This window comes from Protobothrops mucrosquamatus, unplaced genomic scaffold (assembly GCF_001527695.2).
Source record: "Protobothrops mucrosquamatus isolate PMUCROS unplaced genomic scaffold, P.Mucros_1.0 scaffold1668, whole genome shotgun sequence".
Lineage (NCBI taxonomy): Eukaryota > Metazoa > Chordata > Lepidosauria > Squamata > Viperidae > Protobothrops > Protobothrops mucrosquamatus.
The window spans coordinates 68639-90139 of NW_015387825.1; the positions used below are offsets into that span (position 1 = coordinate 68639).

At 38.2% G+C, this 21501-nt stretch overlaps 1 protein-coding gene across 1 annotated transcript in view; it reads left to right on the forward strand.

Annotated features, from left to right (window-relative positions):
- LOC107293600 (plexin-A1-like) overlaps positions 1 to 21501 on the forward strand; it is a 164093-nt gene that overhangs the window by 31966 nt on the left and 110626 nt on the right. Inside the window, exon 2 of the mRNA XM_015822755.1 lies at positions 3173 to 3355. Coding sequence (XP_015678241.1) covers positions 3173 to 3355 — 183 coding nt within the window. The remainder of the gene's footprint in view (positions 1 to 3172; positions 3356 to 21501) is intronic.

Sequence of the window (21501 nt, forward strand, 5' to 3'; positions counted from 1 at the left end):
ATCTCCTTCCTTTCCCCTTCAATCTTCCTTCCTTCCTTCCCCTTCCCTCCCTCCCAACATTTTTGAGCAAGGAAGAGTAAGCTTCTCCAGCGAGCATTGCTATATTGTTTTTGTGATTAATCACTATGCTTTAATTATGTTCAATTCGTAACAATGAAAATACACCCTGCATATCAGATATTTACATTACTATTCATAAAAATAGCAAAATTACAGTTATGAAGTAGCAACGAAAATAATTTTATGGTTGGGGGTCACCACAACATGAGGAACTGTATTAAAGGGTCGCGGCATTAGGAAGGTTGAGAACCACTGCTTTATAGCATGGATGTCAAACTCGATTGTGTCACGTGTTGTAACGTGATGTATTGCGATGTTTTTTGCCTTTGCGGAGCTGGAGTGGGCTTAGCCTGCATGTGACCCATCCAGCCTGCAGGCCGCCAGTTTGACACCCCTGCTTTACAGGATTGTTGTGGGCAGGGCTTTTTTTCTCATAGAACGCCCAGAACGGAGTTCCGGCACCTTTTTTGGATGGAACCTTGTAGGGTAGGCAAGGCGGGTTGTATGACATGTGTGAGTTCCGGCACCTTTTTTTTTTTTTAAAGAAACTGGTTGTGGGGGAAAATGAGAAGAGGACTCTTTGGATCCTGAAGGAACTGTGAGATAAAATCCAATATATAAATATTACCTTGATTTTATTACTATTTTATATTAATTAACGTTGCAGCCCTGTCCTATGGAACACCTCCTTTGATATCTGACAGGCCTCCACGTTTTTAACTTTCTGAAGCGCACTTAAAAAAAACCCTCACCTTTGGAATAGGGTGAAGTCAGAGCCAGATGAAGAAATTGTTGAAATGTTGTGGTGCCCGATTTTTCTGTGGTGTTTTTTGGTTTTACTTTTCATTTTTGCTTTAATGGTTGTATATCTTGTTTTCATTGGTTGTGAACAGCTACACAAATATTTAAAACAGATAAATAGGACTAGAATAAATGGTTTGATCCTTGTGAATGATTTATTACATAGGATACATTGGGAAATGCAACCTATTCATTCTCTCTGACCTCTCATAAGTTTTTGATACCATCAATTCTCACATCATACTGAGTTGTCTTGTTGGGGTAGGATTTGGATTCATGATATTATAATTAACTAGATCCCTTTTGATGGCCCCATACTTTTCATTATTCCAGCCCTGCCCATGGTTATTGGCACATGACGTGGCTCGGAGTTATATTTCGGTCCCATGCTTTTTAACATCTGCAGTGCAGTAATATCTGCTGGTAAATGAAGCCAGGACTGCTTTAACTATCATTGTAGAGGTGATAGGACAACAGTGTCAGCTTTTGTTTTATAATAATAATAATAATAATAATAATAATAATAATAATAATAATAATAATAATAATAATAATAATAATAATAATAATAGTAGTAGTAGTAGTAGTAGTAGTAGTAGTAGTAGTAGTAGTAGTTGGAAGGGACCTTGAAGGTCATCTAGTCCAACCCCTTGCTCAGGCAGGAAACCGTATACCATTTCGGACAAATGGCTGTCCAGTCTCTTCTTAAAAACTTCCAGTGTTGGAGCATTCACCGCTTCTGGAGGCAGGTTGTTCCACTGGTTAATTGTTCTAACTGTCAGGAAGTTTCTCCTTAGTTCTAGGTTGCTTCTCTCCTTGCTTAGTTTCCACCCGTTGCTTCTTGTCCTGCCTCCAGGCGCTTTGGAATTATCGAACTGAGGGAGAAGAAATACCGTTGGGGACTCTATAACCTTGTGACGATAGTACAGGGGGGAGCAGGAAGAGAAGTAATTTGATCTGTATGGGTTAAGGTCGTCGGCAAGGAATATACGAAATCGGAGGTCAGGGGATTAGTAGAATGTTGCTCTTCTCTGTACTCTTTTTAAAGTCTCAACATCTTTTTTACATTGCGGTGACCAAAACTGGATGCAGTATTCCAAGTGTGGCCTTACCAAGGCATTGCAAAGTGGTATTAACACTTCACGTGATCTTGATTCTATCCCTCTGTTAATGCAGCCTAGCACTGTGTTGACTTTTTTGGCAGCTGCAGCACACTGCTGGCTCATATTTAAGTGATTGTCCACTAGGACTCCGAGGTCCCTCTCACAGTTACTACTATTGAGCAAGGTACCCCCTATACTATACCTGTGCATTTGGTTTTTCTTGCCTAAATGTAGAACCTTGCTTTTTTCTCTAACTAATTGCAAGGAAATTATAAAAATCCCAAATTTGAGGATGAATGAGGGCAAACGAACTGAGGTTTAATTCAGAAGGGGAGAAACGAGTTCTCCTAGAAGGAATATGTGTGAAGATGGGAAAGCAATATAGTGTTGAAAACAATAATATTCTTACTGAGGGATCATATGTGCAGCTTGGGAGTTCTACTGAACTCAATGTAACCTTGAAATTTGCAGATCACACCAACAACAGGGATGCAGCTCTTCACCAGCTGCATCCCTATCTGATTATATCCAGACCAGAGTATCATAACATGTTGTAAATGAAGGTGTCTTTAAGAAGACACTGGAAACTTCAGCTAGTTACAGAATTCAGCTGTCCAATTATTGCAGGGGTAAAATGTTCAGAAAAGATAACATTAATCCTATATCTTTTGTATAGCTTTCCAGTGTATTCCCAGGCCCATTTTAAACAGTGGATATTACTATAGAATTACAAAATGAACTTTTCCAGTCCTTAAGATTAGCCATTGAAAATCTGTGCTTAAGACTTTTTTTTTTCAGCAGGCATGTCTTTTTTATACTCTCTCTCTTTCTCTGCCTGGCTTTTCCCTGAACCTAACTTTATTTTAAATGTGCATATTTTTATTCTGATTAATTTCAAATCATTTTAATGAACATACATTTAATAATAATAAATTCTGTTGCTTACTAGGTACATGGTGAGAATTAACTGCATGGGGATAGGGAGCCACGAGGAGGAAAGTTGTTTTCTCCTAGCCATTGGGAATCCGTTGCATGTGCTTTTCAATTGATAAAAAATTACTATCATTACTATCACTAATTTCTCTGTTGGTGATAATCCTGAAGATTTGAGATCCCTTTGTCATGGAATACTTTTATTATCTGGTGAGCTGAAATGGTATCCGACCACTAATTTCTTATTATTTTTCTATTCCTGTATTTTTCTATAGCCCTTGCAAATAGATGACAATTTCTGCGGGCAAGATTTTAATCAACCGTTGGGTGGAACTGTTACCATTGAAGGTGTGCCACTGTTTGTGGACAAGGAAGATGGCATGACATCTGTGGCTGCTTATGACTACCATGGACACACAGTTGTTTTTGCTGGTACACGAAGCGGCAGGATAAAAAAGGTAAGATTCTTGGAGGTCTTGTTATGTTGTTTAGTAGAGTCCTATGGGCCCTTAAAATGGAAAAAAAATTCCCTGGGCCTCTGTCACATTGTTAAAAAGAATGAAGTAATATCCACTTGCGCATATTTCATTATGATCTTGAAACTCGTTTTCTGAGGGCTATCTTCAACCTTCATCTTGAGTGTCTTTACTTCCTTAATTTGTGGGTATCCTCTTAAGAAGGCTGTATTTTAATGTGCAATTTGATTCTACATAGCAGAAGTCTTGTTCTGTACCGTTTGCATTTCTTGTGAACTAGGTTCTTTTCATCTCATAAAACTGATTTAGTAAGAATCCAAAGATAAATAGCAAAGAAGAGATTCAGTTGGTCAGTTATATTAAGGTATACATAGAGAAAGCTTCTTTCAGTTTAAAGGATTTGGGCTGCTGTAGAAATTTCACTGAATATTATTTCTTCTCTGATGGTGTTTTCATTAAGTTGCTGTGCTACATTTTTTTAAAAAAAATCATAATCTGCAGTGTTGTTGCATGCATTTGGCTCTGTTACACAAGGCAAACACATCTCCCTGAGGACGATGGCTCTGCTGTGTCAGCAGGAACCCAGGAACTTTGATAACTGCACAAACAGGCTAAGAATACCCTGATGTACATGATTTAAACCATCTGTGGGCCAAAGTCCACAAAGCAGAGGGAACTCATCCTTCCACAGCTATACAAAGGCTTCTTGTTGTTCATAATTAGCAAACAACTATATGCTGTTTCCCCAGTATCTCCACAGAACATGGATTTCCTGTTATCATAACATCATTCCTATAATTACATCTGGATATTTCCCATGTAAACACAGCCGGTATTAACTGCATCTTCAACCCGGCAGAATTGTATTTAGGGCTCTGGATGAAGCACCCAACCTAGCAGGGGGCTTTTTAAAGGCTGAGACATGCTGGTAAGTTCTGAATTAAGGAATGTGAGGAAGTTTGAGCTGCTTCTTGCCTTTGATCGTTTTTTCTTCCTCCCCTCAGTTAAGCTTCTAATTTTCAAAGATTACAAGTATATTCTAGTGTGGAAGTCATCGTAATTCCTTGTGAATATGAATGCAGAGGGAAAGGCATAGAGTAGCTAAATGTATACCCTGCAGTGTGAAGGTGGGCTGAATTAGTCATTGGGAAGAGCAGGATTCTTGTACACAGTTATGCATATTGTAAATGCATGTGGCCATTTCTGGGAATCAACATTTCTGCAGGAGAGAATGTTTGCACAAGATTGTCACAAGATCATGGGTTTTGCCACGTGCACATTTGACAGGCAGTCCTCACTTCCTCATTTCATCTACCTATGCGATACACATTTGCAAACATGTATTGGCACATTTATATATTTTTAGTTTTATGCCCAAAGAAAGGAATTTGTGACTTAGGGAACGAAATTAAGAAGGAAAAGAGCAGCAACTACAGCTTTGGACACAAGAAGGAGCCTCACTCTGTTGTCAAAAGTTTGATATAGTGCTGTATGAAAATGCATGTTAATGTGGCTATGCCGTTTTCTAGGTTGCTGTATTCCACCTCTGTCACTGAATTAGTCATTATTCATTGTTTCTTGAATTCCCCCTCCTTTTAGGTATATTTTCCATCATCACTAACATCCAGACATCACAAGTACAGCAAAGGGACAATTGTTTTTTCACCATTCTGTGATGCCAGGGAACCTTAGGACGTTCCCATTTTAATAAAGAAAAAAATAGAGGCATTTATTTGTACAAGGTCACCTTCCTGTCACACATTAGCCGGGGAATAACTGGATGTTATGCCACTTTGTTCCTAAGCCAGCAAAGAAGGCTCCCCCTTTCTATGACAGTGCCCATAGCGATGGAACATTCTGTACACTGAATTTTCTGTCTCTTTCACTTCTTGGAGTTATCAATCTGTATGCTGCGATTTTCAGGGCAGGAAATGGGTATCTATTTCTTACTGCTGCAGATTGAGAGCAAGCAAGATGCTGATTTCCCATTTTGTGGATGTGGAAGGCTGGGGCTGGCCCAAGGCCAAGCTGAGGGTTATTTTAGGAGATGTGCTCAACACATTGTAGATCTATTGTAAGTAGAGAATGAATGAGTGGCTCTTGAAGCTTTTTACTTCCAGCCATAGCTACACAACACTAGAAAAGCTATGAAGCCCTAAGGTTGTAGTACTCTAATAGTATGGAAACCTAGGTGTTGTGTTCTACAAGTACAGTTGCTGCTGCTGCGGCTTCATTTCTTTACATCCAAACTTTTTGTTCACAAGTCTGCACTTAAAATGGGGATAGAAATCTCCCCAACTTTTATCAGGCAAATGACAGGTGTGGGGAAATATCAGATTTGAGAGGAGCACATATCAAGATGTAGCTTTCAGACTGGTGTCATAATTAGGAACCATTCCTTAAAGATGGCTCCAGATCTTTATTTGGAATAGCCAGTGTGCCATTGTAGCAAAAGGCCTAAGTCAAATCAGCTATTGGAGGGAAGGGGCGGGCGGAGGCAGTGCAAGACACCTGCTCTCCCTGGCCTCCTCTCATTTGCTACCTGCAGTGATTTTGGTCTGCTCTGTCAGGATTTATTGCCTGGAATAATTTTACTCAGAGGATCTCACAGCTGCTTCATGAGTTAAATTTTCTACAGCTGGCCAGGAAAGCAGGCATATGTCTGAAGTTATGAGGTATGGCTCAGGCATGACTATGAGCGCACATACATGAATTGTGATGCTGTCATGGATTATTTATACAAAGAAAAGATTGTATGATGCAGAGCAAATCTTTGAGCCGCTCAGGAAAATGAGGCCTTCTCAGTTATGTACCTTATTAGCCTTAGGGGTTTTTTTTTTTGGTACATAGAAATATTGAATTATTATTTTACAAATATTTTTTTTCAGTTACTAATCTGAATTAATAACGGTATTGTTCAAATGGTTAGGTCATTCTTTAGTTTCAGAATTAGACTATTTTTTTTCCTTCTGAACCTTCGACATCTAATCTTCGTTTTTCCTTTTTTCTCCAGTCCCCAAAAACCCAAAACAAAACCATAATGTCAGGTAGCCTCTGAACAAAGTAGACTGTAAGAAAGGTTACGTTGCAGATAGTTTTGTCTAGTGCCACGAAGATGGGAGAGACCGTAGCAGATTGTCATCTCTTTCTGATCAATGCTTTCTGGTCTGAAGTGGCAGGTGTTCTTGTTTCTACCATTTGCTTTTCCACTTGAGTTTCAAATTGCAAATTTTAAATAGTTCTCTGCAAGGGTTGTACATGTTCAACTCTGTGGAGGAAGTGTGGGAGGAGGAGGATTGATGAAACTATTGAGACAATGTGCTGTGCATTCAGTTATGTATCCCTTGTGATTGCTGATGATTGTTTTTTTGTCTGGCAAATTTCCCCTGAGTGTAATAGTTTCCATGTACCCTTATATAGTTCTTACATTTTCTCCTTCTCTTTCATCCTTGCCAATTCGATTGACTTCCTTGAAGGGCTGATAAAGCAAATATCTAGCAAAAGGGCATGGCAGCCTCTTCCATGTCTGCTGAGAAGCCCAGATTAGTTGATTGGTAAGGGAAATATGTGTGTTTGTGTGTGTTTAAAGATTTTGTAAACCATTTGCAATCCTAAAAAAAATAAATCTAAACAAATTCTTAAAAAAAAAGATATAGGAAAGAAAGCTCTGTGTTATGCCAGTAGTGTGGCAAATAGGGAGTGAATTGCTTTTATAGCCACATCTGAGCAGGATTGGCCTTCTGAATAGGAATTTATATTATTTTGTAGAGTGGGTAATATCTTTTGCTTCAACCTTGAAGTTGTGGTGTGGGTGGGATTCATGGGGGACATGAGAGTGCAGCTGTTTTCTGTAACAGCTGTCTTACTGAGCTTACTGGATGGGAAAAATAGCCTCTCAGCAGTTACCTGATCCACCTAGGGAACTCTGGACCTTCATATCCTCATATCCTCCAAACAAAATCCCCCCCCCAATCCTTCCTAAGTGGTTACCCCAGAGATGCAGAACTGATAGGGATGAACAGCCAGGCACCTAGAGAAAAGGAGGCCTCGTGAAGCAGCTGTTGTGCTAGGGTCACAACAATATCGTTGGGAGAGACAGAAGCCATTATTTCAGGAGACTTAACAAATAAAGACAAGACTCTCTTGACCTGAGCTCAGCTCCTGGGGATCACACTAGCTGCAAACTATTGCAGATGGGACCCTCTGTGACTCACTGGAATAAGGGCTGATTGGTTGCATTGATTCCTTGTTGCTTTTAAAATCCAATATCGGTGCTAGCTAGTTAGTGGGCTACTGTAATGTTTGAACATTTAAATACATTAAAAGGGACTTAATTTAAAAGACTTATTATAATCAGAGGCCACTTCCGTTGAGCAGAGATACTTACTCTGCAGGGAGAGTGAGCAAAAGAGAGAAAGGAATAATGAGTGAATTCTGCGCAGTTCAAGAGAATTGATGGAAGTTTGGCGACAAGCAGTAGCTGGGGATGTGATGTGGGACATTAACAGTGTTTCTGTCTCCTGGCAGAGTTGTTAATTCTTTTGCTTAAAAGCAAGAAAGCTTGTGCCAGGAGGCTAAGCCTGGCAGTATGTGGCTAGGGGGAAAAATTCCTTTCATATCTTCTGATTTTCGCTTCTCTGATGCTAAAAAAGAGAGGCGGAACAGATACATCTTTTGAGAAGGAATTTTAGGAGCATGAGAGGTAGGGTTTGGCTAAAGCATGCCTCCCTTGCGTGCTGAACAATTAGCTCAGACTTCCCCTTGACAGCCACTTATTAGACTGCTGACCCTGAAGCCTGGAATATTGGAATGGAGAAATATTTCAGAATTTCAGGGGTCTGGGGAGATATCATCCTCTCTTAGGTTTTTACAGTGCAAAGTTGTTTACTTCTGCAAACTGGAAAAGGGGAAGCTTATCTGCCCTCCCTTGAAAATACTGCTAAGCAGAATAAAAAAAGTTGGGTAAAGGTGAATGGCCTGCATTAAATATAAGAAATTTATGCTGTGTTTTCATGCATGGTTGTTAGACAGGAAGGCGGTTTCTTTCCTTTGTGACATGGAACACCTATTTTCCTTACTTCCTTACTGAATAGTCACTTGGGGAAAAAATGGTTTAGTTTGAACCAGTTCGTTGATCATCATAATTCTGAAAATGATCTCAATAACATTAAATTCAACTCTTGTCCTAGATCTAGAGTCTGCTGAGTTTTGAAACAAATATATCTGTGCGCTGTGCACCGATTCAAATCCATGGATAATGGGATTATGGGATTGTTTATTCACAGTAAAACAAGGGCAGCAATTTATAAGCTCAAATGGGTGACCATGTTAAGGAAGGGCAGGAATGAGAAGAAAGGCTTGTTTACAAAGAGCTGTCTTACGTTTCAGTTAGGACTGACTAAGGTTCAGATCCAGGGCATGGGCTAGATTAAAAATGTATCTCAGAAATATATTATCCCATATCATAATACGGAAGAAAATTCCCTTTCCTCACCATTAAGCTGCTGTACCTTATCCCTGAATGAGGTCTTTCATCAGCCCAGCCATGCCGTGGCTCATTTGTCTTGCAAAAACACAGATGTACAGGGAAAACTGTTGTATTTACAAATCCTTGGGTGCCTCTGTAGTACATCTCCAGTCAGAGAACCCCCATCATTGCTTCCCTTGCCAGCTACAGACAATGCTGCTTCTTGCCTAAGTCTGTGTAGAGTTTGTGTAATAAGAAAAGCCAAATGGAAAGAAAGACAAGCCTTCTGTAGATGATGGATTTAAAGAAGATTCTGAGCTCATGTCCTTGTGCTATAATCAGGGCCCTTCTTTCAGAGCTTGCATCCTCCATGGATAGGAGGCTCCTCTCTTCATGTTATCCTGCCCTCTTGCATTTGTCTAGGATGCCAGATGCAAACAGAGAGTTTCTTTGTCGCAAGAAGCCTTGATGCCTTCCATAGACATTCTGAAACAGTTGTTCCTCAGAGGATAGCCTGCCAGCCAGCACCTGTGACAGCTGTAGCCTCGCCCCTGCCCTGCCCTTCCTCATCCTGTTTCTTTTCTCATTTCCCTTCTTCCTTTCTCCCTGTTTTTCTTTATATGCCTCGTCTTATCTATCTTTAGTTGGAGATGGATTATCTTATTGTTCTTCACTATTTCAGACTCTAGTATTTAAGGGGTCTCCAGCAGGAGAGAGCCAGGGGCTTATTGTAAAAATTATTTTAAATATGCCAAAGTCCAGGTTGAACTTTTTGGAGCTCTCAAGATTTCCAAGTTCTCTCTAATATATATTGTGTAGCAGGTTGTGAATTCTAGTCCTGCCTTAGGCCTGACAGCCAGCTGGGTGACTTTCATTCTCTCTCAGCCCAACCTACCTCACAGGTTTGTTGTTGTGGGAATAATAAGAAGAGGAAGCAGTATTAAGTATGTTTGCTGCCTTGTATTACTTATAAGATAAGATAACCTTTATTGTCATTTTTATACTGTGGGCACAATGGCATACATCAAAAATGAAATTTAGTTGCCTGCTCTCAAAGTGAAACACATACATGACACACACCTAAACATACTATGAACAACATATGTATAGACCCACATCCCTACATATATGTAGTAAATAAATATTAAATATTGTCCATCTTGAATATATAACGGAAAGAGGAAGCTTGAGAGTTCGCAAGGTTAATGCTGTATGGAATGAAACTCTGGCTGAATCTGGATGTTCTGCAGTAATAAATATGAGAAAAACTATAATAAATAAATAAATAATAAATAAATAAAATAACAGCCCAGAATTCTTCACATTAAAGCAATATCCATTGTAGAAAAGGACTCCTTAAAACATGACAAATTCATGACAAATTCAATGATTTTAGCCACAGTGCTAAAGTGTGATTTCTTTACTTTAATCTTCCTTAAAGCAATTGATTTCTGGTGGATCCAGTCAATAGACAAACAGATATTATATCTTTAAGACCTGGAAAAAATATTTCATATGTGCAGTATTTCTGCCTTCTGGACTCTTGTGTACCATCTGTTGGGTCCCACAGCTCCTTTTTCTTTCCCTTCATTACTTGGCTTTTGGGAAGCACCCCATCTGGGCCTTTAGCATTTGAAATTTCTTTTCTGCAGATTGATATCCCAGTTTGTACTCTCTAAAAGCTTAGAAGAAAGTAGGTCTCTGTTGCCATTATGGCCAAAGGGGGGAAATGGATATCCTTGTGCATGCCCTCATCCTCAAGCAAAGACTCAGAGGTGATGGAATAACTGGGTCCTGCATGGAAAGGTAATGGGGATCTAGTTATTTCCTTGGCTTTGATTAAGATTCAGGTAATAACTTTCTTAGGATATAGTACTTTTTTCCATTGCTTCATGCCTTTGTTTCTTTTTATGTGTATGCAAATGCAGATAAATACAGCTTTTCCCCAGTTTAGAGGCCAGAGGTATCTGCAGGGATGGGGATAGACAAAAGACAAAAGCAGCATTGTGCCAGTGTGATACAGGCTCTGTCTCTTTTGTATAGGCATGCCTATACAAAAGGGGTAGAGCTTGCACCGCCATGTCGGGAACCTGCTTTCATCAGTTTGGTGAAAGTGCTGGATCCTGTGAATGCTTCTGTTAGAAGCCCTCTTTTTTTTTTTAATTGTTTTGTTTTCTGTTTTACAAAATTGGATTACTCCAGTGCTTCCCTCCATGGAATTATATTGGCTGTAAAACATGCCTTGATTAAATTTGTCATTAAAGGAAGTGATTTGCTTCTTGGACCAATCTATAATTTTTGCTGTTCTTTTTTTCTTTCAAAGAAATAATAAATATGGTAGACATTGTAGTTTTGCAGAAAACCTTTATGGCAATGTAAGAAAAGTCCTGCTACAAACTCTTATCTGTATCTTTTTCTCTACATTGGTCAATATATATCATAAGGTGACCAACTTTTTTACAATGAAAAGGAGGACACAAATAAATTGAAGAAAAAAATATCGTAAATAAAAGAAACATTTTATTCATTGCAACAATAATACAGACAACTTGCATGTGCAAAGTTTGCCAGCCGGGTGTTTTGGCGCGCTCAGCAGCAATTCCTATTGGCTTCCAAAAGGTGAAAAAAAAACCATCAAAAAAAGGTGCCAGAATGCCGTTCTGAGCGTTCTATGAGGAAAAAAAAAAAGCCCTGCAGATTAGTCTTCAAATATCGAAAAGGAGGACATGTAGGAGGACACTTTTCGAGGGAGGACAGAACTTACAAAAGGAGGACTGTCCTCTCTAAAGGAGGACGGTTGGTCACCTTATATATCACCAAGTAATTCTGTGAAATTAGGACTCTATAAAAAGCATTTGCTCATACTAGGTGATCCTTCTTTCTTTCTCAAGCAGATGCCTTTCATGCACAGAAGTATTGAAATCCCCAAATACAGAGAGCAGGCTCTTGACAGAGAAAGTCTGAGGCTCTGCATGTGTGACATTTAGTGCAGATCTAGCATTAGCATAATTGTGCTATTTACCCTGGACATTGACCTTTTTTAAATATAATTTTTCTTATGAGTTTCTATATAATTAAAAGATAAATATATCAAAGAAAAGTGGGAAAAAAGAAAATATTCTAGAAACAGTACAGTTTAAAAAAAGGAAAAAGAAAGTTAAAGAAGTGACTTTGGATCTTTTTTTTATAACAGTTACAAACTTTTCTGCCCATTAGAATTATATTATAGTTTCTTTCCATGTTTATTATATTGCTAGACTAATTTTCTTCCAGCTTCATGGCAGAGCAATTTGAATTCTGTTTTCCAGTCTACAGTTTTAGAACACTGTAAGCCTGGAATGCTCTACTTTTCTGTTTGTGGAAAATACCTTTCTACTATACCATACCTTTCTACTATATTTTTTAGGAAACTTGGTGTCAGGAGTGAAAAACTAGGTCCACATGTGAAGGTCCAATTAAATTGATTCATTGCTAAAAAGCCTATACACAGAAATTTTCTCAAACTTATGATTAGTACCTGCTTTGAGTTAGAAAAGGGTCAAAACAATTGGGGGGTGGGTGGACTTAGTCTGCTTGTGACTACTTAGGGTTACTAGGCTGATCCCTCTTTCAACTCTGTCCCCAGGTTCTGCTATTCTTTCCTCTACACTTGGTCAGTGAAACTACCTTCACTCTCTCTCGTTGGTTTCACTATCATTACCCAAACCCCAGACCTTGATTTTTGACCCCAAACCTTGCCTTACCCTGCTTCCTAGTGTCTAAGCTCAACTATTGCTCCTTATTTCCTTTGTCCTTCCTGAACACACATAAACAGAGTCTCTGTGTTGCAGCTTACAATCATGGCTGCAGCTGTTGGAAAACTGTCTGGCTGCAAAATCACAGGATTCAATTTGTATGGAGGAAGAATGGTGTCTTCATACTTTCCAGTCATACCAGTAACTCAGTTTTTTTAAAATGAGCTCTCTCTTTGTCTCTGTCTCTCTTTGTCTCTTCCTCTCCCTCCCTCCCTCCCTCCCTCACACACACACACACACACACACACACACACACACACACACACACAGAGAGAGAGAGAGAGAGAGAGAGAGAGAGAGAGAGCACATATTGAAAACACTGTGAAGGGGAATGCCACTGATTTATTTTTCCATATTTTGTGTGGGATTAGGGGCAGAGGGATTTTGGAATAAGAGCAAGGCTCTAATCAAATGATGTGATTTTTTGCACTCTACTGTTATTTAGCTGGAAAGAGTGCTGATTGACTAATGAAATTCCCTGCCTGTTTTCAGCTTTTGGAGGTCCTTAAGAGTGCAGCATCACATGATTGACTTTAAAATGCTTTGAAGGAATTAGGGAGTGGTGGAGACAGTACTATATGAAAAAGCCCTGCATGAAGAAGTTTAAACTCAACCTTGTAATTAGATAGTCATGTGGAAATCTTTAGGAAACAATTGTCTGTAGATACCCTGTTTTGTCACAAATTAAGGAGAATACAACCATGTCTTTTGGAAAACATAGAAAAAAATCTGTGGCACTTGCATGCATATTCAATCTCTTTTCAATCAACTGACTGGCTAACCACATTAAGAAACATTGAGCTGGAGAGCAGATAATAAGGGATCTTTCTTGGGCCATTATTATTCAACGTTTCTGTTGGTGAGCTGGATGATAGAATTGATGGAATACTCATCAGATTTGTGGATAATATAAAATTGGGAGGTCTGACCAATAATCAGAAAAACAGAACAAGAGAGCAATCTAATCTCAGCTCAGATGAACAAAGAACAACATGTCTTTTCAACAGGAAGAAGCACAGCATATTATATTTGGTCACAAAAATATATTAAGTGACTATATAAAGTTTGGGGGTTCACGAAGCTCTAAATCAGAGAGGTAATTTATAACAAGATGAACATGAGCCATCAATGTGAGACAGGTAGAATATTAAGTTGGCATGTAGGAAGCTGACTTAGAGTCAGTTTAGTTAGTGGATTAGTTCTGTGGACATAGCACAGTAAGATATGGTGTCAAGAGATTAGGATTAAGTTCAGTAGAAAATCTCTTCAGAATAGCCTTCTGTAACCTTGTTGCAGAAACCCAACCAAAGTCCTTCTTGTTTAGGGGCCAGATTGAGGAAAGTCTGCTGTAAATGTAAGAGAATGAGGAAAGCCTCAAGACAGCAAATTAGTTCCAGAGAAGCCTATGAGGAAACAGTGGAGATATATTAGTTAGTGGGGTAATTGAGTGTATCTGCTTCTTTCTCAACTGCATTGGCTAAAGACATTAGTTGAGGATTCATCTTTCCTTCGTGTGTGAGAGATGTAATGAATTAGTAGTTTTACTATCAATTTGTCATCAAGTGAATTTGAAAAAAAAGTATAATCAGCTGATTGATGATTTAAAATATAAGGAGACTCACAGTTAGTGTATATGAGAAATAGGTTGAATGTTTTTGTTAAAAATGTAACTTTCCCAGTTTAGGAATTAGTGAATTTCCTTGACAGATGTCTTATAGAGTCAAGCAGAAATAACCACTCAGTAGTGATAACTTTTCCATGACAAAATGTTTTATCTTCATTATATTTGTAAACACTTTCTAGAAACTTGAGTTTACCTGAGAGATTACAAGATATCATTAAATCCTTCTGAAATCTATAGTTGAGGAGAAGGGAGATAATTCTTGTATTCTTTCTATTATTTGGATAAGATGTAAAGTATCTTATTCTTTATGGTGAATAGATCAGGAGTCTCCTTCCATCTGTACACTTCATTTTGCCCTCCCTTCTCCTAGGACAGAGGATAAAAGATATCATGGTGCTTTTAGACAGCACTATCTCTACTGATCTCTCCCTTGGTGTTTGCCAGGTTCCCTGCCCCACCTCACTTTACCATATGGATGGATCCTTGTTCTTATTTCACAGTTAGTGTTGAAAGTATTGGTTTAGTGTCTGCCTACCTCAGGGAAAACAAACGCTAAAGCATTATATTAGTCAGGAGAAATTTTCCTTCAGGAGACCTTCTAAGTTATGGAATATACTGTCTCAAGAATTTTATTCAGTAACCACTGTTCTTTGCACTCCCAAGAAAGAGAATTAAGACAATTTTCAGCCAGAGCTTTTAAAAAATAATTCTTTAGATTTGGTCCTGATTGTTCATAGAGTATTTTATTTTAGACCAAATAGTCAGTGGACAGAAAATTGGGCTACAAACTAAAATAATGAGAATGATTATGAGCCTTTCTCTTCCTTCCCTGACACAACCATTACATAAGACTTCTACTTGCGGGCATATTTTTAGTAATTTTGGAAAGTTGCAAAGAGTCTGACATTTCTTGTGCGTTTTTCTGTATATCATTGTATGAGTAATATCCATCTAGTCAGCATTGCCTGGCCCTTTTTTCTGTCACATTTTTTTCCTGCGGTTGGATTATTTAAAAAATGACCTCTGATTCACTTTTCTAATGTTGTTAAAAACATTAGTGTGCACATATTTGGCAAAGGTCTTCAGTTATTCTCCTCACTTCCAGGACTAGTTTCTCGTTTAAGAGAGTAGAAAGGCATTATTTATTTTCAGATAACGCAAACAATAGTCTTGTATTTCAAGCTGAAGTTTCAAAGTCATAAGATGTGCTTTTTTTTTTTTTGTTGACCAAGTTCCCTTTTTAAAGTTTGGTACATTCCAAAGAGTAGGTGGTTTCCTTCCGTATCATTAGCATTGAGATTGTTTACATTTGTGATGTCTTCAGAGTTGAAGTTTATGTGTACTATTTTGAGATTCTTGGCAAACAAAACTGGCTCAGTTTTTAGCCTGCACCCATGTTAAATTACAGTAGTTATGAAATCATGAGTAATTATTCCTTAACACATACATTTTCTTCAACTGTTTAAAACAAAACTGATAATGGTTAGTCTTTCTCACACAAACACATTTTATAAAGCTTTATAAAAGAGAGTTATATGCTTATGTAAAACTAAAAGAAAGAGAAACAGTGTGCTAAAAAAAGAAAAAGAAAAAATAATATTAATAAACAGTTAAAATTTCAAGATGTATGTATCCAAATTGTTATTCTCAACCTTTAAATTAGCTTGGATTGGTCAGTATAATTTTGTATGTCCTAAGCTTAAATTGCTATTTTAAGAACTTGAATTACAATTTTAAGAAATCATGAAAAATGTTAAAATTGCCTGGATGAGGGTCTCTAAAATGGATGATCTAGGAATACTGGCACTTAACTGAAGTGTTACAGACCTAAGCATGCCATGGGATCCTCCCATTTTCTTGTTCTCACATTCCCAAGCAGCATGGCTAACCTCTCAACCACTCAATTTTTTTTTGATTAAAATTAAATGTGTTGTCAGACTGTACGATGCAGGCTATTTCTGGCTAGAAGAAACTAGAAAAGGTAGTCATGGTTTGTTTTTGGTTTATTAAGAACATGACTCATAGGATGGACAGAAACATTTGGCAAAAGAACTGTCAGATACTACAATACCAATTTTGGAGGCAGATATAGGACTTTTATAAGAGAGAACAAAGCTTTTCCACCCAGTGTGTTAGGAAAATTAATTTCCCAGAACAAAGCAAGAAACAATAATCTTGAAAACCACATTTGTGGTATGGAATAGAAAAGAATAGAATAGAAAAAGAAATAATTCTCAACAAAGCAGAAATATGGGTTTTCAGAAAAAAATAAATTGAAAATTTTTCTTATGGAAATAAGTGATTAACATATTAATCTTACTATCTATAATCTACATAGGAATATCAATCATTTTAATGGGGGGGGGGGAGGAGAGAAAAGAAATTTAGCCTATATCAGTGATGGCAAACCTTTTAGAGACTGAGTGCCCAAACTGCAACCCAAAACCCACGTATGCATCTTTGAGTGCCAGGTGGGTGTGGCCCATTGGCTGGGTGAGGCCAATTGGGTGGGCATGGCTGCAGTGGTAACGGCAGACTGGGTGGGACTAAAAAGTTCAATCAATCAATTCCAACTTTGCAAGGACTTTTTTTTCCCTGCGAGAAGTTGAAATTGACTGATTGAACCTTTTTTTTTTTTTTGCACATGGCGGTGGAGGCCTAAAGCAAAAAGGTTTTATAAAACCCAGCTGAAGCCTAGGACTGGGGCGACGACGCGCGTGCCCACAGAGAGGGCTCTGAGTGCCGCCTCTGGCACCCGTGCCATAGGTTCGCCACCACTGGCCTATATTATCAGATGTGACTTTTACAGTTAAACCCCCCGCCCCATATCTTGATACTTAAAGAAAAATATTTTGATTGGACAGTTGAAAACAATTAAGGAATAGAGGATAAAATAATATGCAATTAGTTTTTGCTCTGCAATCACTTGAAAAATCAATATATTATGACTTTGAGTCTGCTAAACCTGCCTGAAGAGAAAAGTCTTCAATGGAAAATTTTTATCTTGGAAAATTTTCCAGCCCATATCACTTCAACAAAGCCTGTTGAATTAGTGTTCTTTCCAGAACAAAATGGAACTTGAGCCACAATATCAGGATGACAAGAGGTTGTCAGACTATGTGTTGCGATGCACCTGGGAATCTTGAGCAACGGGTGATGGTGGGGTGAGGGGAGGGAATCATGACATTTTTAAAAACTAAATCAGAGAAGGTTTGAATAAGCAAAGCCTGAGCATTGTCTCATGCAGGTTAGGCTGTGCAAGCCCTCAGAATTTGGAAATCCCTGTGAGATGTAGCTTAAAATTTAACTATTAAAAGTAAGAGGGGTGATATATTCATGGATGTTGTCTGTTTGGTATGTTCTTGAACACTGCTCTTTGAGGACTTCTTCCTGAATAATGCCATGCTGGATCTTGGTGCTGATCCTTCTGCCCACTTTAGGCAGGCTAGTTACTATGCTCCCTTTAGGAAGATGATATCTTTTGAAGGAAGTGCACTGTACATCTTGGCACAATTGCATTTTTATTAAGTTGGGGAAGTTTATTAAGTTTAGTCCCCTTATATTTAAATATAGAGTGTGGGAGAGAATAAGAATGGTAGCCCGTTATCTGTATTTTGGGCTGGGAAGAGAGGGAGAGATTGTGGATAGACTTTGAGTAATGAGCTTTATATGTTTGTTCAGGTGAAGTATCAAGGTTTCCTCTCAAAGAGGGAAGGGAAAGAAGTGAAGGTGGAACTGGTCTTTGAAATGGATGGACACCTAATTTAGGAAATACAGCTGTTATATTTATTTCTTGTCCCATCTTTACCCTAAGGAAATTTATTCATAGAGGATTTCACAGGAATTTATTTGTAATTTTTAAGGGATCATAAAAGTACAGAGTTTGAGATTTAAAGAAAAAAAATGCAAGCAATGACTGCTCATAAGCATAGAATTAAGCATACTTGACTAACATTCGTTTGTAATTCTTCGATAGGACATTGATATCAAATTACAAGAGAGGGTTCCAGACAGAAACAGTGTTTTTGCTACCTTTTATCTTCACTGTAATTCCTTTAACCGAGTTTGTATTTCACAAACAAGTGACTCCTGCATGGACATTTAGGGAGGTCTCCAGAATCTGTATCCTCCAATAGAGTTCATGGCTTCTTTAACATGTTTGTTCTCTCCCAGGAAGGTCACAGTGGATCTGGCCTCATTCTTGTTTTGGTTGGCTGCTCTTCTGTACTAACAATAATAATAACAGCAACAGTAAAATAAACAGTTGTCCAGCGTTAAGTGAGTTACTCTGCCCTTATTATGCTTTGTTTCTTTTTCATCACTCCTGCTGATAAGTAAGAGTCTAAGAATTAATAGCATTTTCTTCACCCTTTGGGATCGACTGTAGCCTAGCATTAATCTACACCCGTATCTTTCCCTATTATCATATTGTAGCTGTTGTACATTTTTTTCACACTTTTTAAAAAATACTAAAAGTGTATATAGTATGTTATACTTTCCATGATCATCTGATGGCACCATGGCATTTAGTGAGTTGTGGGCAAAAGCTGGGGCATATCTGGAAGAAGGGGAAATATGGTCAATCAAAAGTCGGGGTGTTTTAAGTAAGTCAGAACAGATGCATCAAAATGAAGAAGCACTATCTGCTACAAAGATGTATCTCTTTTTTATAGTATTTTATTAATTTTCTATTATTACAATTCATTAGTGCTTAATGAACAGTGTGTTGTCTGGGTTGATTTGTTTTGCTTAGTAATACAAGTTAAGTTCTTACTCTCTATCCCGTTTTTCCAATCATTGATAAAATAAGTTCCATGTTTGAAAATATTCTATATCTTCTTTTTCTTTGTTTCTCAATGTAAATCTATCCATTTCAGCACAGTCCAGTATTTTCTTCATTATCTCTTCTACAAAGATGTATCTCAAGATAATCTCAGTAATCCCAAGGAAATCCCAGACAAGGTCTCTGTGATAAATTGCAAGGGATGTTGAAACTGGAGAAACTGGAATCTTTAAAAAAGAAATTGCACAGGCCCATTTTGTTCTAGCTTTCAAATGGAATCAGTGCTTGTCTTTTCTGAGGAAATCAAAAGATTTTTCAGGACAACATCCTCAGGGATTCTTCCACCTGGACAGAATTTGGTCATTGTTTTTTTCAGTTAATTGTCAGGGGCCTTATTTGTCTTCCACCTGGCAGAGTGTGGTGGAATAGTTTTGTTGGTCAATTGTGGGAAGAGCTGTAGGCCATTTCTAGCTGCTCGTGTTATCCAGTCTTTATTTATTTGTATCCCGCTTTTATTATGTTTACAAAACTCAAGGTGGCAAACATGTCCACCATCTTTTCCTCCTCCTATTGTTCCCACAACAACAACCCTGTGAGATGATTTTGGCTGAGAGAGAGTAACTGGCCCAAAGTCACCCACATGGTTTTCAAGGCTAAGGCAGGACTAGGACTCATGGTCTGTTACTTTCTAGCCTGGTGCCTTAACCACTAGACTAAACTGGCTTTATCTCTTAGTGCTTCAAGAGAGTTGAAGGAGTTCCCATCTGCAAAGTGGCTGCTTTGTTTGGTTAATCATGTGAGATAATGATGGGCTTGTAAAGCCTTAGTTTTTCACGTGGCTATACTTTGAAGTACTTTGTGAAATCTTGCATGGCAAATTAAACATTTTTGTTCCCTAAATGTAGAAGCTGGCAGCACTTTGGACATCAGTTGTGATCTTCGGCAATTAACAGGAAAAAAAAGAAAAGACATTTGTTGGCCTTGTCATTTTTATGCTGCATTGAAGCAGACCTTTGGTGCCCAGGAGGACAGTTGGTATTTAGGCTTTGTCTGTTTGTTCTTGGGCCCAGCTATTTCAAATCCCTAAAAAGTCTCTTTATTTGCAAGCTCTCCAAAGCCTTTTCGACCTGGGTTCCTGTCACTCCCACTCTTGCTGCCCATTCTTTCCAACCTCTGTGATGCCTCTCAATCAGTCACAGTGAGCTTGTGACACTTTAAAGTCTTTGCTCTTGTCTGTAATCCTATTTACTGCTTGTGCCCCTGTTGACATAACTGACAAGTGTGCCTGTGATGTGGTTACATGCTGCTCTTAACCTGTATACATACGTACAAAGTAATGATCGCTTAAGGGAAGAGAAATAGATTCTGTTATGAGAAAGTCTAAATTTTGCAGCGAGAAAAAAAACGAGGCTGTTGATACATATTCATGCCATTTATTCACTGAATGTTGAATGTATCCTGGAGACTTGGGGAAATAAATGTACAAAATAGGGACTTTGGGTAGAACTTTGGTTTAAAGTTTGGTTCATTTTCCATTAGAAAATCTCAAATTTTGATGTTTAGTAGAACTATTATAACGTGTTGTTTTTTTTTTTAAAAAAAAAACAATCTGCAAACTTTAAATAAGGCAAGCAGGCATCATTAAGATTCTGAAACTTCAGTACTATTCAGAGGAATTTCTAGGCATCACATAAAATGCTACTTCATATTCTCAAGATGATTTCAAAAGCTTTGGAATTCTTCAGGAGAAACTAGAATGGGTTATCGTTTAATTCAAACTTAAGATGGTACTGAATGAGTGTAGTTAGGACCAGTCCTCATACTTACATCAGTCGTAGAATCACCACGATTATGTGATTGTGCCTAGCTCATGGTGACAATCATCCTGTGATCACGTGATCAACATTTGCAAACTTTGTCAGCTTTCTACATGCAAAGTCAGTGGGAAGTTGGCAGGACGATTGCAAATGGTGAACATGTGGTGTCCTCACATAATGACCCGCAATGATTCACTTAACAAAAGTGCTGGATTTTCTGTCACTAACCAGTGTAGTCGCATGATGTGGCATTTTATCACCGCATTGTTTAGCGATGGAAATTCCAGTCCCAACTGCTGTCGTAAATTGAGGACTACCCGTTAATATGTCTGCATAATTAAAATCCCAACTATTTTTCCCATTACAGAACATTACTGAACTATTTTTCCCATGTGGCAAACATAGAGTTTTATTAACAAAGATTACCTCCCCTTTTTGTAGCATTTAAGACCTGGTTATTTCAGCAGGCAGGACTGGCCTAGGGGTATTTTAAAGGGGTTTTAAATTAAATTTTTAGTAGAAGCGGCCAAATTTAAATAGTTATTTTTAATCTTTTTAAATTTTGTATTGTATCACTGTTTTAAACTGGCTGTAAGCCGCCCTGAGTCCTCCGGGAGAAGGGCGGGGTATAAATTTAATAAAA